This window comes from Cyprinus carpio, chromosome B23 (assembly GCF_018340385.1).
Source record: "Cyprinus carpio isolate SPL01 chromosome B23, ASM1834038v1, whole genome shotgun sequence".
In the NCBI taxonomy this organism is placed as follows: Eukaryota; Metazoa; Chordata; class Actinopteri; order Cypriniformes; family Cyprinidae; genus Cyprinus; species Cyprinus carpio.
In genome coordinates, this window is record NC_056619.1 from 13,526,766 (window position 1) to 13,540,108 (window position 13,343).

A 13,343-nucleotide genomic window follows, 5' to 3' on the forward strand; every position below is an offset into this window, starting at 1 on the left:
TTACTCAATCCCTTCACCATCACACAAGAATACAGTCAGACCTTTGCCACAGTCTTCCCCTCGCTGGCCCGCTTTGCACACGCATCTGCCTGTGACCGGATCGCTCCGGGCCCCTTCACCACACAAAGCCACTCGTGCACAGTCCTGCCCGTAGCGCCCTGATGGACAGGCTTTAGAGAGAAACTAGTCTGTTAGTAATTACAGTACACTCACCTTTAAAAGAAAAAAAAAGAGCGAGAGAGTGAGAGAATAATTGTAAAAGTGTGACTGACTGATATTGCAGTTTGGTCCAATGTATCCCGGTGGGCAGGTGCAGGTGCCAGTGCTGGTCTTGCACACTCCGTTATTCAGACACTGGCACTCCTGCTCGCAGTTGGGACCATAATGGCCCACCGCACACTCTAAAACAACAAGGTTTCATGGGTAAGACATCCTTCATGCAGCATACAGTAGTAATGAGGATTTACACCTTTTAAACTTTTTAGTATTTATGAGGATTTACACATTTGAAACTTCTCAGAATTTTAATGTGGATTAATATGACATAAAAGTAAAATAAAAAAGTTTAAATCTGTTAGTTTGGTAACACATTACAGTAAGGTACCATTAGTTAACACTGGTTAATTAACTAACATTAACAATGAGCAACACATTTTAGTATTTATTTATTTTTGTTGATGTTAGTTAAGAAAAATACAAATGTTTACAGTGTTAGTTTATTAAATAATATTAACAGATACAGTTTAGGATTTTAATTATGTATTAATAAATGTTGAAATTAACTAAGATTAATAAATGCTTTTAATATAGTTAACTAATCTTAACAAATGGAACCTTATTGTGAAGTGTTACCATTAGTTTAAATAAAAATCACACCTGTGACAAAAAAATAAGAGCATATTTGACTTGTCTGGTGTATTTGTCGATGAATTACTATATTTTTTTCCATACAGTCAAAATTGTCAAATCTTGTCTGTTCATCTCAAATGTATGCGACTATTTAAGACGAAAGAAGGTGAGCTCCTGAAGGCCACACCTGTATCACACTTGCTGCCTTGATATCCTGGAGCACAGAAGCAGACACCAGTGACGGGGTGACAGAGCTGATGAACCTCGGAGCACTGGCACACCTGATTACAGTTCAGTCCGAACATACCTGAGTGACACACTGCAGAGCAGAGGAACACAACAACCTTTGAGATCCAGGGCTGTTCAACGACTGATATGCTCTCAAAGACATAATGAGATTAGGATATAATCACTCACTTCGCTCGCATCCATTCCCTGTGAATCCAGGAGGGCAGCCACACTCCCCGGTCACATGGTTACAGGAAGTGCCACGAGGACAGAGGCATCGCTGAGCGCATCGCTTCCCATATGAACCAGGTAAACAAACTGAAAGAGCACCAATGAGTTACAGTACTCTGGATCTACCAGCAGGGGGCAAACAAGCTAGACATTGGGTAACTTACTTTTCTCGCAGTGTGATCCTCTCCAGCCTGCAGGACAGATGCATGTGCCAGTGATGTGGTGACATGGGGCGTTATGATCGCACCTGCACTGCTGCTTACAGCCTGGACCATATGAACCTTGAGTACATGCTGATCAAAACACATAGAATGGGAATAAATATATGGTATGTCATGAAAAAATACATATTTTTCCTTATGGTCAGCTTTTAAAGCAGACATTATGATGACTTCTGAGGCACTGTGATTTTTTTTACCCATCTCACAGCTTGAGCCCATCCAGCCTGCGGGACAGGAGCACCTGCCATTCTGTCCATCACACACGCCGCCATTCTCACACTCACACTTGTGTTGACAGTCCACGCCAAAATTTCCCAGAGCACACTCTGAACAAAAAAAACACATAAACAGGATGTGTGAAAAACAAAATTGTCAGTTTGCCATCTGAAAGTTGCTATATATTTTTACTGTTACATGAATTTTTAGAAATGCTGTTGTGTATCAGAAATGTCTGGTTTGTGTCTCACCCTGTTCACAGGCCACTCCAGTCCATCCACTTAGACATGTGCAGTGCCCGCTGATTCGGTCACATGACCCTCCATTCTGGCACAAGCAGTGCTGGTCACAGCCCACACCATAGAAACCAGATGGGCACTCTGGGAAACAAATGCATACAATAAAGTCAAAGATATTCTCTTTCATGTGGACTTTCAGTTGAACGTGATTCTTAAGGTGTCAACTGATTAGATTTCATTTAAATAATTTCATAATGGAATGCAAAAAAGTAATTGTGTGTGTGTGTTAAAAAAAATAATAATAATAATAATTAAACTTTTTTAAAATATCTTACACCATTTTACAAGGCTATTAAGTTTATATTTTTAGTTTAAACAATTCAGATTTAGACCCCCTGGAATTAATTCTGTTGTGCTCTATCTAGTTTATATATACAGTATATGATCATTCTCTGTGTGTGTGTGTGTGTGTGTGCGCGTGAGTGTGTGCATGCATGCATGTATATGTATATATATATATATATATATATATATATATGACCCGGGACCACAAAACCAGTCATAAGGGTTTGATATTGAGATTTATTCATCAATAAAATAAGCTTTCCATTGATGTTTGGTTTGTTAGGATATATAGAACAATATTGAGATACAACTATTTGAAAAACTGAAAATCGCCTTTAAAGTTGTTCTAATGAAGTCCTTAGCCATGCATATTACTAATCAAAAATGAAGTTTTGATATATTTACGGTAGGAAATTTACTAAATATCTTTATGGAACATGATCTTTACTTAATATCCTAATGATTTTTGGCATAAAAGAAAAATCTATAATTTTCATCCATACAATGCATTGTTGGCTATTGCTACAAATATACCCATGCTATATATGACTGGTTTTGTGGTCCAGGGTCAGATATATTATATACACATCTCTACTAAAGTAACATGTTAATCAGATAATATATGTTTATATTATATATAAATATCTGCATGTTTTTGATTAAAGTAAGTATAAATATCTCTGAGGATTGCACGAGGACAGTTAAAAACACTACCTTGTTCACAGCTGCTCCCTGTCCATCCTGCTCCACACTCACATTTTCCATCAGCAGGGTCACAGGTGGCATTATTGTGGCAGTTACAGGTTTGACTGCAGCCAGGGCCATAGGTGCCAGCTTCACATGCTACAACAAGACAGATATAGATACAGACAAATATGAAACTCTATACACAAGGAACTACAACACATTCAGAAATACAATGCCACCAGGTTTCCACATCAAAGGCAGAGCTGTAGCCTGCAGACACACACCAGGACGAGGCTGTGCCACCACTTGTTACTTTACATGCAAAGTGTGCATAGACACACAAACTCAGAGCTTCTGTTTTATTGCTTTACTTTTACCATACACAAAAGACTGGGGAATGCTTTGAACATGCTTCTTGTTACCATTTATTGTTATGGGATGTTGACCGCAGTAAAAAGACTCACTGGTGTTGCAAAGAGGCCCAACCCAACCAGATGGACACTCGCAGTCTCCAGTCACGGGGTGACAACGACCAGCATTCAAGCACTGGCACTTCTGCTGGCATTCCAAACCATGAAAACCCTCAGGACAGGCTGTTGAAGATACATATATACACTTAAATACGTTAACTGGACTAGTTTTAGTGATATTATGCCACACCACCAACTACACCCTTTCTCCTCTCCTACGTTTTTCACAGTACGTTCCAGTCCAGCCCGGTAAACAAGTACAGGCACCGCTCACATGCTCGCACGCTGCTTCATTATCACACTGGCATCTGTGACGGCAGCCCTGGCCGAAGAAACCCTCTGGACACTCTAGAAAACGCAATGAAAACATCAGAAAATGCTAGATTTGTGTCCCCCTGGAAATGCCAGTGGGTGCTCATACTTTGATCACAGCGTGGTCCCGTGTAGCCTGCTTCACAGTGGCACTGCCCAGTCACAGGGTCACAGCTGCCCACGCTGCTCCTGCAGTCACACTGGTTGGCGCAGTTCGGCCCCCAGCGTCCCGCCTCACAAGCTGCCACAGAATATACATGCCCCATTACAACAAATAATTAATTCCCACTTTACCACTGAGATCACGTTATGAGTGAAGTAAAAGGACCAGATTTATTAAAGCAGTTAACTGGGTTATTTTCGCTTTTCCTGGCAGATGTTTTTGCAACAAACTGCATGTACGTAGTGGATCCACTGAGGGCAAGGATCATTTATGTGAAAAAACCTAATGCAGGTGATTGCACTGGTTTGGCTAGAGTGTATGGTGAGACAGGCGCACAGAAATAAATAAGGCAAAGTCATTCATTTCCATTATGTATTTGAAATAAATATTTAATTATATTTTGCAGTTTTGCTTCTCAAGTGTATTTATTTGCAAAAATGACAAAATGCTGAGTAAGGGATAATGTACATCCAGCCGGTTGTTATCTCAGAATAAACCCCGACAGGGTGATCAGGACTGAAGTGGTCTTGTATCAGCCTGAAGGTTTTTATTCTGAGATAACAACCAGCTGGATGTATGCTTATATTACTTCATTGGCCATCGGAGTGAACCAACCCTGTGACGTCATACGCTGTGGTGCTGCAAGATGGCGGCACCCTTGTTCCAAAAGCTATAACAAAACATCCTTTTTTCTTTAAAATGGTACATTAATCATGTTTGTTATATATATATATTTTTTATTAAAATGTAAGTTATTTTTCCTAAATAATGTAAACTTTAGGAAGGGGAATTTTAAGGGAAATGGTGCAGTCAAACCACTTATTACACAACACTTCACCACAAAAATAATTAAGGCAATAAAAGAATTAAGACGAAAATGTTTTAAAACCTTAGCAGTTTGTTAGTTCTCTTATCATCCATTATAGCGTACAAGACAATCGTAGCAAAATGTCAGCAGCTGTATTTGTATGAAACGAGAGCGAGTCCGCGATACCCAGATGACATAATTAAATAGTTGTACACCATTTTGAATCAAGTTTTAATATTTTATTAGCTAAACAAACGCAAAGCTTCCACCAAGAAAAAATAGTTCAAGCAAGAGTACAGCGCCGACTGCTGTTACCGGTTGTTATCGAGGGATAACATACCTCGGAATGTCGCGACTGACCAATCAGAATCAAGTATTCCACAGAGCCGTGTAATAATTACAATTCTTAAATGCTGAAAATAATTTATGCAATTAGATCTTATTTAAAAGACTTGTTTTAATTACAACCTCATTAAATTATAAAGATTTTTAGATTAAAAATAATAAAAAATTAAATAAAAATATTTATCATTATTATTATTATTTAAATACAAAACACATGGCAAAAACAATTTGCCACTGAAATAAAAAATATATTTATATAATAATTACAACAATTTTATATATATATGTGTGTGTGTGTGTGTGTGTGTGTGTGTGTGTGTGTGTGTGTGTATATATATATATATATATATATATATACATATATACATACACATGTTTTTATTTTTTTTATTCATGTTAATCAGTCTCCAGTAAATAAATACACATTTGAGAAATAAAATTGCAAAAAAGTGAATAAAAATGAATATTAACATGAATAAAAAAAATGAAAATTATTTTTACATTGATGGGGGCAGTGATTCTACTTGAGCTACTTGACTGTTTGACTGGATGTGATGTAACGCCTATTAAGTTACAGGCTGAATTGTAGATAATGAGCTCTTAAATAAGTAACCCAGTGCAGAGAACAGGGCAACGACATTACGTGGAGCTTCATTTTGGGTGAACTCAAGGTGCTGTATTATAAATATACATAGATATACATAACAGATGCATGCCGACCAGCAACATGTGAGGTACAAAAGTACAAAAAGTGTGTAGTGGCAATGCATGAAGGTCTGGATTTTGTTATTTTATGGGGCATGAAAAGGTAAGACTAGGTAGTTGCCACAGTATGACCAGCAAAGGTCAGCAGGGATTTTGTTTGTCTATTAAAGGTCAGCAGGTCCTGTAGGACAGCTCTGAGCCTAAAGCAATGTGTACTTGTGAAGGCTGCCTGACATCCATACAGTTTCAATGATCACTGAATGGCTGCCTCATATCTAGTGTGCTTTCTTTCGCTTCTAGGTACTAGACAAACTACTAAATCTGAACGAAGTGTGACTTTTAAGTGTGTCCTTACCTTTCGCACAGTTGGGTCCTGTCCAGCCGTCTTTACAAACACAGAAACCTGTGACATGGTGGCAATGTCCACTGTTTTCACAGGTGCAGCGCAACTGGCAGCTGAGGCCAAAGTGCCCAAATGGGCAGACTGAAATAAAACAAGATTCATCACCATGTCAGAGTAATCAACAGATAAGTTAAAAGCTGAGGAAAGTGGACATAGAAAACCAGAAATATGCAACAGCCATTTTCTCTTACAATGTGTGACACAAAACCATGGCAGACGTCTAGTACTGAACAGAGATCTGATGATGCATTAAAATTATGAAAATTAAATATTAAATCTTACTATTCTGACAGAGATTTCCCATGTATCCCGGTGGACAAATACAGGTGCCGTAACGCCGATCACACAATCCACCGTTATCACAGGAAGGGCATAGCTCTGCACATCCCAGCCCCCAGCGGCCCTCTTCACACTCTGAACATTAAAAAAAGTTTTAGAAAAAGTTAATTCATAAAGGGATAGTCCAAAAATTGTATTACATAAAAAGCAATAAATATGAGATAAAAATTCAAAATTATGACATTAAGTCAAAATTCTGATATAAAAAGTAATTGATATTTTGTGTCATAATTGACTTTTCAGGTAAAAATTATTTCATTATTTTATCTTTGTGTCATAATTGACTTTTCAGGTAAAAATTATTTCATTATTTTATATTTTTATCTCATAGTTGACATGTCATAATTTAGTGTTTTCCATCTCATAATTGACATAGCATGTTATAATTTCAACATTTTATCCCATAATTATGATTAAGTATATCATAATTTTGATTTATTAATCTCAAAATTATGATTTTACCAATACTTTTTTTCTTCCATACTTTTAAGCGATAGTTCACCCAAAAATTTTAATTCTGTCATTAATTACTCACTCATCTTGTTCCAAACCCATAAGACCTTTGTTCATCTTCGGAACACAAAGAAAGTTATTTCTGACCCTCCCATAGACAGCAACACAACTCTTGGATTTCATCAAAATTATCTTAATTTGTGTTCCGAAGATGAACAAAGGTTTTACGGGTTTGGAACAACATGAAGGTGAGTAATTAATAACAGAATTTTCATTTTTGAGTGAACTACCCCTTTAAGTAAGTTTTATTCAAAGTGTAAAATAACACAGCATGATGCTATCTGTGCCAAGGTCTTGGCTTCGATTACCAGGGAATACATGAACTGATATAACCAAATAATCAAGATAAAGGGTAAAAGTTTAAGAAGACTGTAAGTTTTAGACTGTAATTGAAGACTGTATATATATTTTTTTTATTCATACTTGTCAACATGGGAGAAACCACACTATGTTGGAAGCCACTAACATTTCATTAACAGCTAATATTTGCCACTGGCTCTTTGGCATGGCTTCGCTCCTCTCTTTCTGCAATGTGGCTCATTATGACTTTTTGTATTTGAGAGAGAACTCCTCTAAAGGACTGGCCCGTGAGGAGGGATATATTACCATGCTTATGTCTGTGATATTTGGCTCAGCAAAATGCGGCTAATAATAGACTTCCAAAATGACAGCAATTTCTCCTCTCTAAACTACCTGTCCACTCCAAAACAGAACAGAATGGAAAGTCATTAATGGCAAAACAATTTTCCTCTTTTTTAAACATGTGCAGAGCAAGGAGAGAAAGCAGAGGTCAGCGTGTTTAATTTGGTTCAGATGAAACACAATGTAAATGCGATTCCAGACCAATTTGGAATTAGTGATTTTTAATGGTTCACTTGCTAACTTGCTCTTAACTATTTGTGACCCTGGACCACAAAACCAGTCATAAATAGCATGGTATCTTTGTAGCAATAGATTGTAAGGGTCAAAATGATTAATTTTTCTTTTATATCAAAAATCATAAGGATATTAAGTAAAGATCATGTTCCATGAAGATATTTAGTAAATTTCCTACCGTAAATATATGAAAACTTCATTTTTAAATAGTAATATGCAATGCTAAGGACTTTATTTTGACAATTTTAAAGGCAATTTTCTAAAAAAAATTTGCACCCTCAGATTCCAGATTTTCGAATAGTTCTATCACAGCCAGACATTGTCCTATAAATGTATAAATCTCAATTTAAAAAAATTGACCCTTATGACTGGTTTTGTGGTCCAGTGCCACATTTGTTTTTGGTTTCTTGTTTCTTGTTTTTGTTTTTGTTTGCAGTACTACTTAATGTGCTTACCTTTCTCACAGTGTTCTCCTGTCTGCCCAGCGGGACAATGGCACTTCCCAGTCACTGAGTCGCATGGCGCTCCATTACAGTCACAAGACTGTGAACATCCAACTCCAAACTGTCCCACAGCGCACTCTGTAAAAGATAGTACAAATAGTTTTGAGTGAACAGAGCAAAATAAACCTAATACTGTTTGTTTGTACTTGAGCAGGAGGGGCATTTGGAGGTTCATGGAAAATCTGCTGGAAAAGATTTAAATTAAGAATTTAAATATTATTATTAAACATGATCCCTAAGTTTATACATCTACGTACTCTAACAGTGGGGAGAAAAAGTAACAAACGATAAGGTAAATACTTCACTATATTATTTTAAAGTGACAATTCTAAAGTATTTTTTTTGGATTTTTTTAATAATGTATTTTTTTATTAGGAAAAAACAAAATTTTTTTTATAGATTTTTATTTTTTGACACAGTATAAATGTGTATTTCACATGGTTTGTCAACTGAGTCAACTGAGCATCCAGAGAAATGAATGGAAAGGTCAAGCAACCACAGAGGCTACGAGTGAAATGCAGAGGCAAGCCAAATCGACTCCCTTCACAGCCTGTTGTTCCTAATTGACGGCAGACGTAGCACTCTGATCGTTTAATGACTTCCAGGTTGTGAGGATTGACTGCCAGCTCTGTGTTTCTGTCGAAATATTCTGGATATTTCCGTACCCCCTGCCAAGTGGACTGGACTCAGGCATGAAAGCTTCTGGGGCTCTGAACATCATGGCAGCAGAGCAATTTTATTTTATACTCGTAAAAAAGCATACATACATATCAATTCAAGTAACTGACTGTCATCTGGCCCGGATATCATTAATAAATAAACGTGTGAAGGTTCCAGTATGGCTACCTTTGGTTTTGAACTCTTTCTTACCTTGAACTTTCCTTATTCTACACTTTTGTAGTATGTTATTTATTTCTCAGTTAAAGCACATTAAACTGTATAAGATTTCTTTCATTAAAAAGAGTCTTAGTTTAGTTTTTCACTGCCATTTTCTGACCTCTCTAAACATTTGTATTAAACAGGCTGGTTTTAATATTGTGTATATGTACAGTAAACTGACACATTCTTGTAGCTCAGTTCATGTTCATAATTCCCAATAAAATACCAAAAGAACACATTTTTACTGCATGCACAGATTTTGGCATCAACAACAAACTGGGGGGAATTATCTCCTCTCTTTTAGAAGTTTATTTTGCTATTGAGTGCTGCAAGGATGATCTATAGTTATAGTCCTAAATCCAGAAATGAGTTAGCATTTTTAGCACTTCCAATTCCATTGTCCTGAATTGAATGGATTTTTTTTTGGTGAAATTCTTGAAATAAGGTCTGTGTTTAACACAAACTCAAGACAATGTCACATTTTATTCTACAACACAAATACACTAGTAATATCACCTTGTGATTTTTTAAAAGCATTTACTAAAAAGCGGTTTCTAATAAGTGGCTAAATAGGACTACATAGATTGTTGGCAACATTCAACTTTATCAAGCCAAACAGGAAAATTAATCTACTAGTCCGCTTTTACAACCTCATTGTATTTCTAATCACACTCTTGCAAAATTATGTGAATATTATCATGAAGAACAAAACGTGTAAGAATCATAAACCATTGTTGGCCACAGAGCTTATTTTCTGCAACAATCCAAAAGCCAATGGAAAAATCTTGTAGGGTTTCTGTCGAGGGAACTTGGGTGATGGTAATTTTCTTTACAAAATCAATGTTCTAGCAATACAGTACATGGTTAAACTTAGTTTTATGTGGATTAAGCACTGTTTTCCCCTTCTGACCATGTTAGAACTGAGCTGCAACCTCCACAAAGTTCATCAAAGACCCAAACAATTCTTGTTATTCAAGACATTTCCCCTTTAAAATCTGTTTTGTAACATGTTGGGCTGCAATATTTATTCTAGATCTTCAGTCGAGTGAAATACAGGCTCATATCTGTGTTAAGGGAGCACACTTTACCAGCAAGCCAGGAGATAAAGGTATTTCCATCATGTATTCCAGTGTTTGGCAGCTGTGTTTGGCCTGGCCCGTTTATGTTATTCATACTGTCAAACTTCAGCGAAATTTTCACAATGACTCTCAGAGATGGCCATAAATTCACTTTTATGAAAGCTCTTCTAGCACCGTGTATTGCAAATGTCACTGCATTTCAGCTAATGCATTACTTTAACTCACTTCGGTCGCAGTGATCCCCGTGCAGACCGGCTGGGCACTGACGCTGACATTGACCAGTCATGTGATGGCAAGACACTCCCTCTGGACACTGGCATTTTGATTTACATCCTGGACCATAGTATCCACTATCACACTCTAAACAACAAAGAACAACAGATGAAACATGCTTGCCACACGCAAGCTGTCAGTCAAATGAATGGCACTCCCTGAACTGACCCAGGTTGCAGGTCTTGCCCTGATAGCCAGGCTTGCACACACATGTTCCATGACGTCGATGGCACTCGAGCGTGTTCTGCTGCACACACTGACACTCCGATGAGCAGCCAGATCCATACGACCACTTGGGGCAAGCTGGAAAAGACATTGTGTAGGACATTCTGTTTACAAGCGGGAGGAGCATCAGATGTTAAAAAGATAACATGATTAACCCAAATATGACATGTTCCTGGATCAACATCTTTGTTAGTTCTGGAACAACAATCCACTGAATCAATGCATCAGGTATTACATTTTATTCAATTTAATTATTTTAAACCCTTAGGTGTAAAACTTTACAATAAGGTTCCATCTATTAACATTAGTCCACATAAACTAACAATGAAAAATAATTCTAAAACATTTATTATTACTAATCGGAATTTGTTTGTTTTATTTATTTGATGGAAAGCTAGCTTGAATTAACTATGAATGAGCTGTTTTTTTTTTATAATCTGTATTTGTTATTAATAAATACTGTAACAAATGTATTGCTGCCTGTTACGTGTTATTTGTTTATTAGTTTATATAATTGGATATTTTTTTATTGTTTTTTTTGTTTATTTTTTAAATGAAGAAACATTTTTGCCATATGATAGTTATAAAATAAGAAATTGGGTGACATTGATCATAAATGAAGAAACATTTTTGCCATATGATAGCTAGTGTTGGCCTTTGTACAGCAATCAGATTTTCTTTCTTCCACTGAAGCTAAAGATGCTCTTTGGATCTTTTTCAGGTCATGTTTTAGACAATTTTTTATAATATATTAGTGTATATATATTAAAATATATATAGAAGCATTTTCGTTAGTGGTCTCATACATCTGGACCTCGCTGTCTCTTTTCCCTTTGATTTTATGGTTATGGTTTGGAATAGGATTAGGGCTTTGATTGCTTCATAGGAATGTTGTGAAAGTCCAGAAAAGGATATTGATCCAGGAACATGTCCTACTTTGGTAAATCACACTGTGCGAGTATCTCCTGGAGCTTAAAGTCACTCTCGGTCTGATATACTGCTGGACTTACGTAGGTGACAAAACCTGCCATAGAGTCCTGGATCACACAGACAGGCTCCATAAGTGCGATGGCAGCGGCCATTATTAGCACAGTTACATTTCTTGTTGCAATGCTTTCCATATAGTCCCTTCGGACAGCCTGAAGAACACGGAATAAAAATGACATACTCTAGCTTTAAATTAAAGATTAACATAATCTAAAAAATCGTATGAATGTAATTTGAGACATAAAACACAAGGCATATTTCATCTAAACATGCCAACAGTGATTGCAACAGCAAATCTGGTACAGATACGGTTTAATTTTATGCTGTAATCTTGCAGTCACTCACCGTCCTGGCACAGGTCTCCACTGACTCCAGGTGGGCAGCGGCACTTCCCGCTGATCGGGTCACAGGTGCCACCGTTTTTGCACTTACAAGTGAAGGAACAGTTTCTGCCAAATGTTCCCTCTGGACAGGCTAAAATGGACAAAAGAAAGTGTTATTTTATACAGAGCAATTATATGAACAGTAGTAAGTATAAGCCTACATTTCTGTTCAAAAATATTTTTGAATATTTTAAAGAATACCGAAAAAAAGTGTCACAGTTTCCACAAAAGTATTAAACTGTTTTCAACATTGTTAATAATAATGAATGTTTCTTGAGCAGCAAATCATTATATTAGAATAATTTCTTTAGGATCATGTGGCACTGAAGACTGGAGTAATGATGCTGAAAATCACAGAATCAAATTAAATTAACAAATATATTAAAATAGAAAACAGTTATTTTAATTGTTTTTTACTGTAATTTTTAATCAATAAATGCAGAATCGTCTCAAAATATTAAAAATCTCAAACTTAATGGTTATACAAAACATAAAATACACACTTTGGTTACAAATGATTGCTGTCCAACCATCTGGGCAGTCACAACCATCTCTGTCAATGTTACACAGTCCTCCGTTCGAGCAGTCTTCACACGTCAGGCTGCAGTCATGGCCAAACGTCCCATTCAAACACACTGTGACGAGACAATGGTAAGGGTAACAAGAAGCAAGAGCCACTAATAATAAATAAAGACACTTGACATACTGTATAACAACAGACCAAATTTCTCAGAGAGGGTGCTCTCTGCCCGCAGCTCTCCAAAGCCATCGTCGTCCTCATAGTCGTGATAGTGCTCCAGGGGTTGTGGGTGGTCCTGGAGGAGTGTGAGACGAAGGAGAGGTCTCTCAACCACCATTGGACTGGACAATTCCTCAACCGCTCTCTCCAGGGCTACACAGAACAGAGAGAGAGAAATAGATATATTGACATGATCAATGTTGTCTTGATGTTACATCAACTATGCAAGTAATAATGCTGTTATTATTACAAAATAAGCCTTGACAGGATGATTAGATGTTGCTGGCTGGACAATATCCTGCTTATTGGACAGATATTTATCAAA

General features: G+C 36.9%; 1 protein-coding gene across 1 annotated transcript in view; it reads right to left on the minus strand.

Moving 5' to 3' along the window:
• The window catches only part of LOC109110895 (multiple epidermal growth factor-like domains protein 6), a 59,175-nt gene that overhangs the window by 1,352 nt on the left and 44,480 nt on the right, over window positions 1–13,343 (minus strand). Inside the window, exons 12-31 of the mRNA XM_042751369.1 lie at window positions 13,001–13,171; window positions 12,783–12,914; window positions 12,242–12,370; window positions 11,920–12,048; window positions 10,853–10,987; window positions 10,637–10,771; window positions 8,406–8,531; window positions 6,505–6,636; window positions 6,175–6,303; window positions 3,908–4,039; window positions 3,706–3,834; window positions 3,481–3,609; window positions 3,044–3,172; window positions 1,997–2,125; window positions 1,727–1,855; window positions 1,473–1,601; window positions 1,267–1,395; window positions 1,037–1,168; window positions 273–401; window positions 42–170 (exon numbers count right to left, since the gene is read on the minus strand). Coding sequence (XP_042607303.1) covers window positions 42–170; window positions 273–401; window positions 1,037–1,168; window positions 1,267–1,395; window positions 1,473–1,601; window positions 1,727–1,855; window positions 1,997–2,125; window positions 3,044–3,172; window positions 3,481–3,609; window positions 3,706–3,834; window positions 3,908–4,039; window positions 6,175–6,303; window positions 6,505–6,636; window positions 8,406–8,531; window positions 10,637–10,771; window positions 10,853–10,987; window positions 11,920–12,048; window positions 12,242–12,370; window positions 12,783–12,914; window positions 13,001–13,171 — 2,643 coding nt within the window. The remainder of the gene's footprint in view (window positions 1–41; window positions 171–272; window positions 402–1,036; window positions 1,169–1,266; window positions 1,396–1,472; window positions 1,602–1,726; window positions 1,856–1,996; window positions 2,126–3,043; window positions 3,173–3,480; window positions 3,610–3,705; window positions 3,835–3,907; window positions 4,040–6,174; window positions 6,304–6,504; window positions 6,637–8,405; window positions 8,532–10,636; window positions 10,772–10,852; window positions 10,988–11,919; window positions 12,049–12,241; window positions 12,371–12,782; window positions 12,915–13,000; window positions 13,172–13,343) is intronic.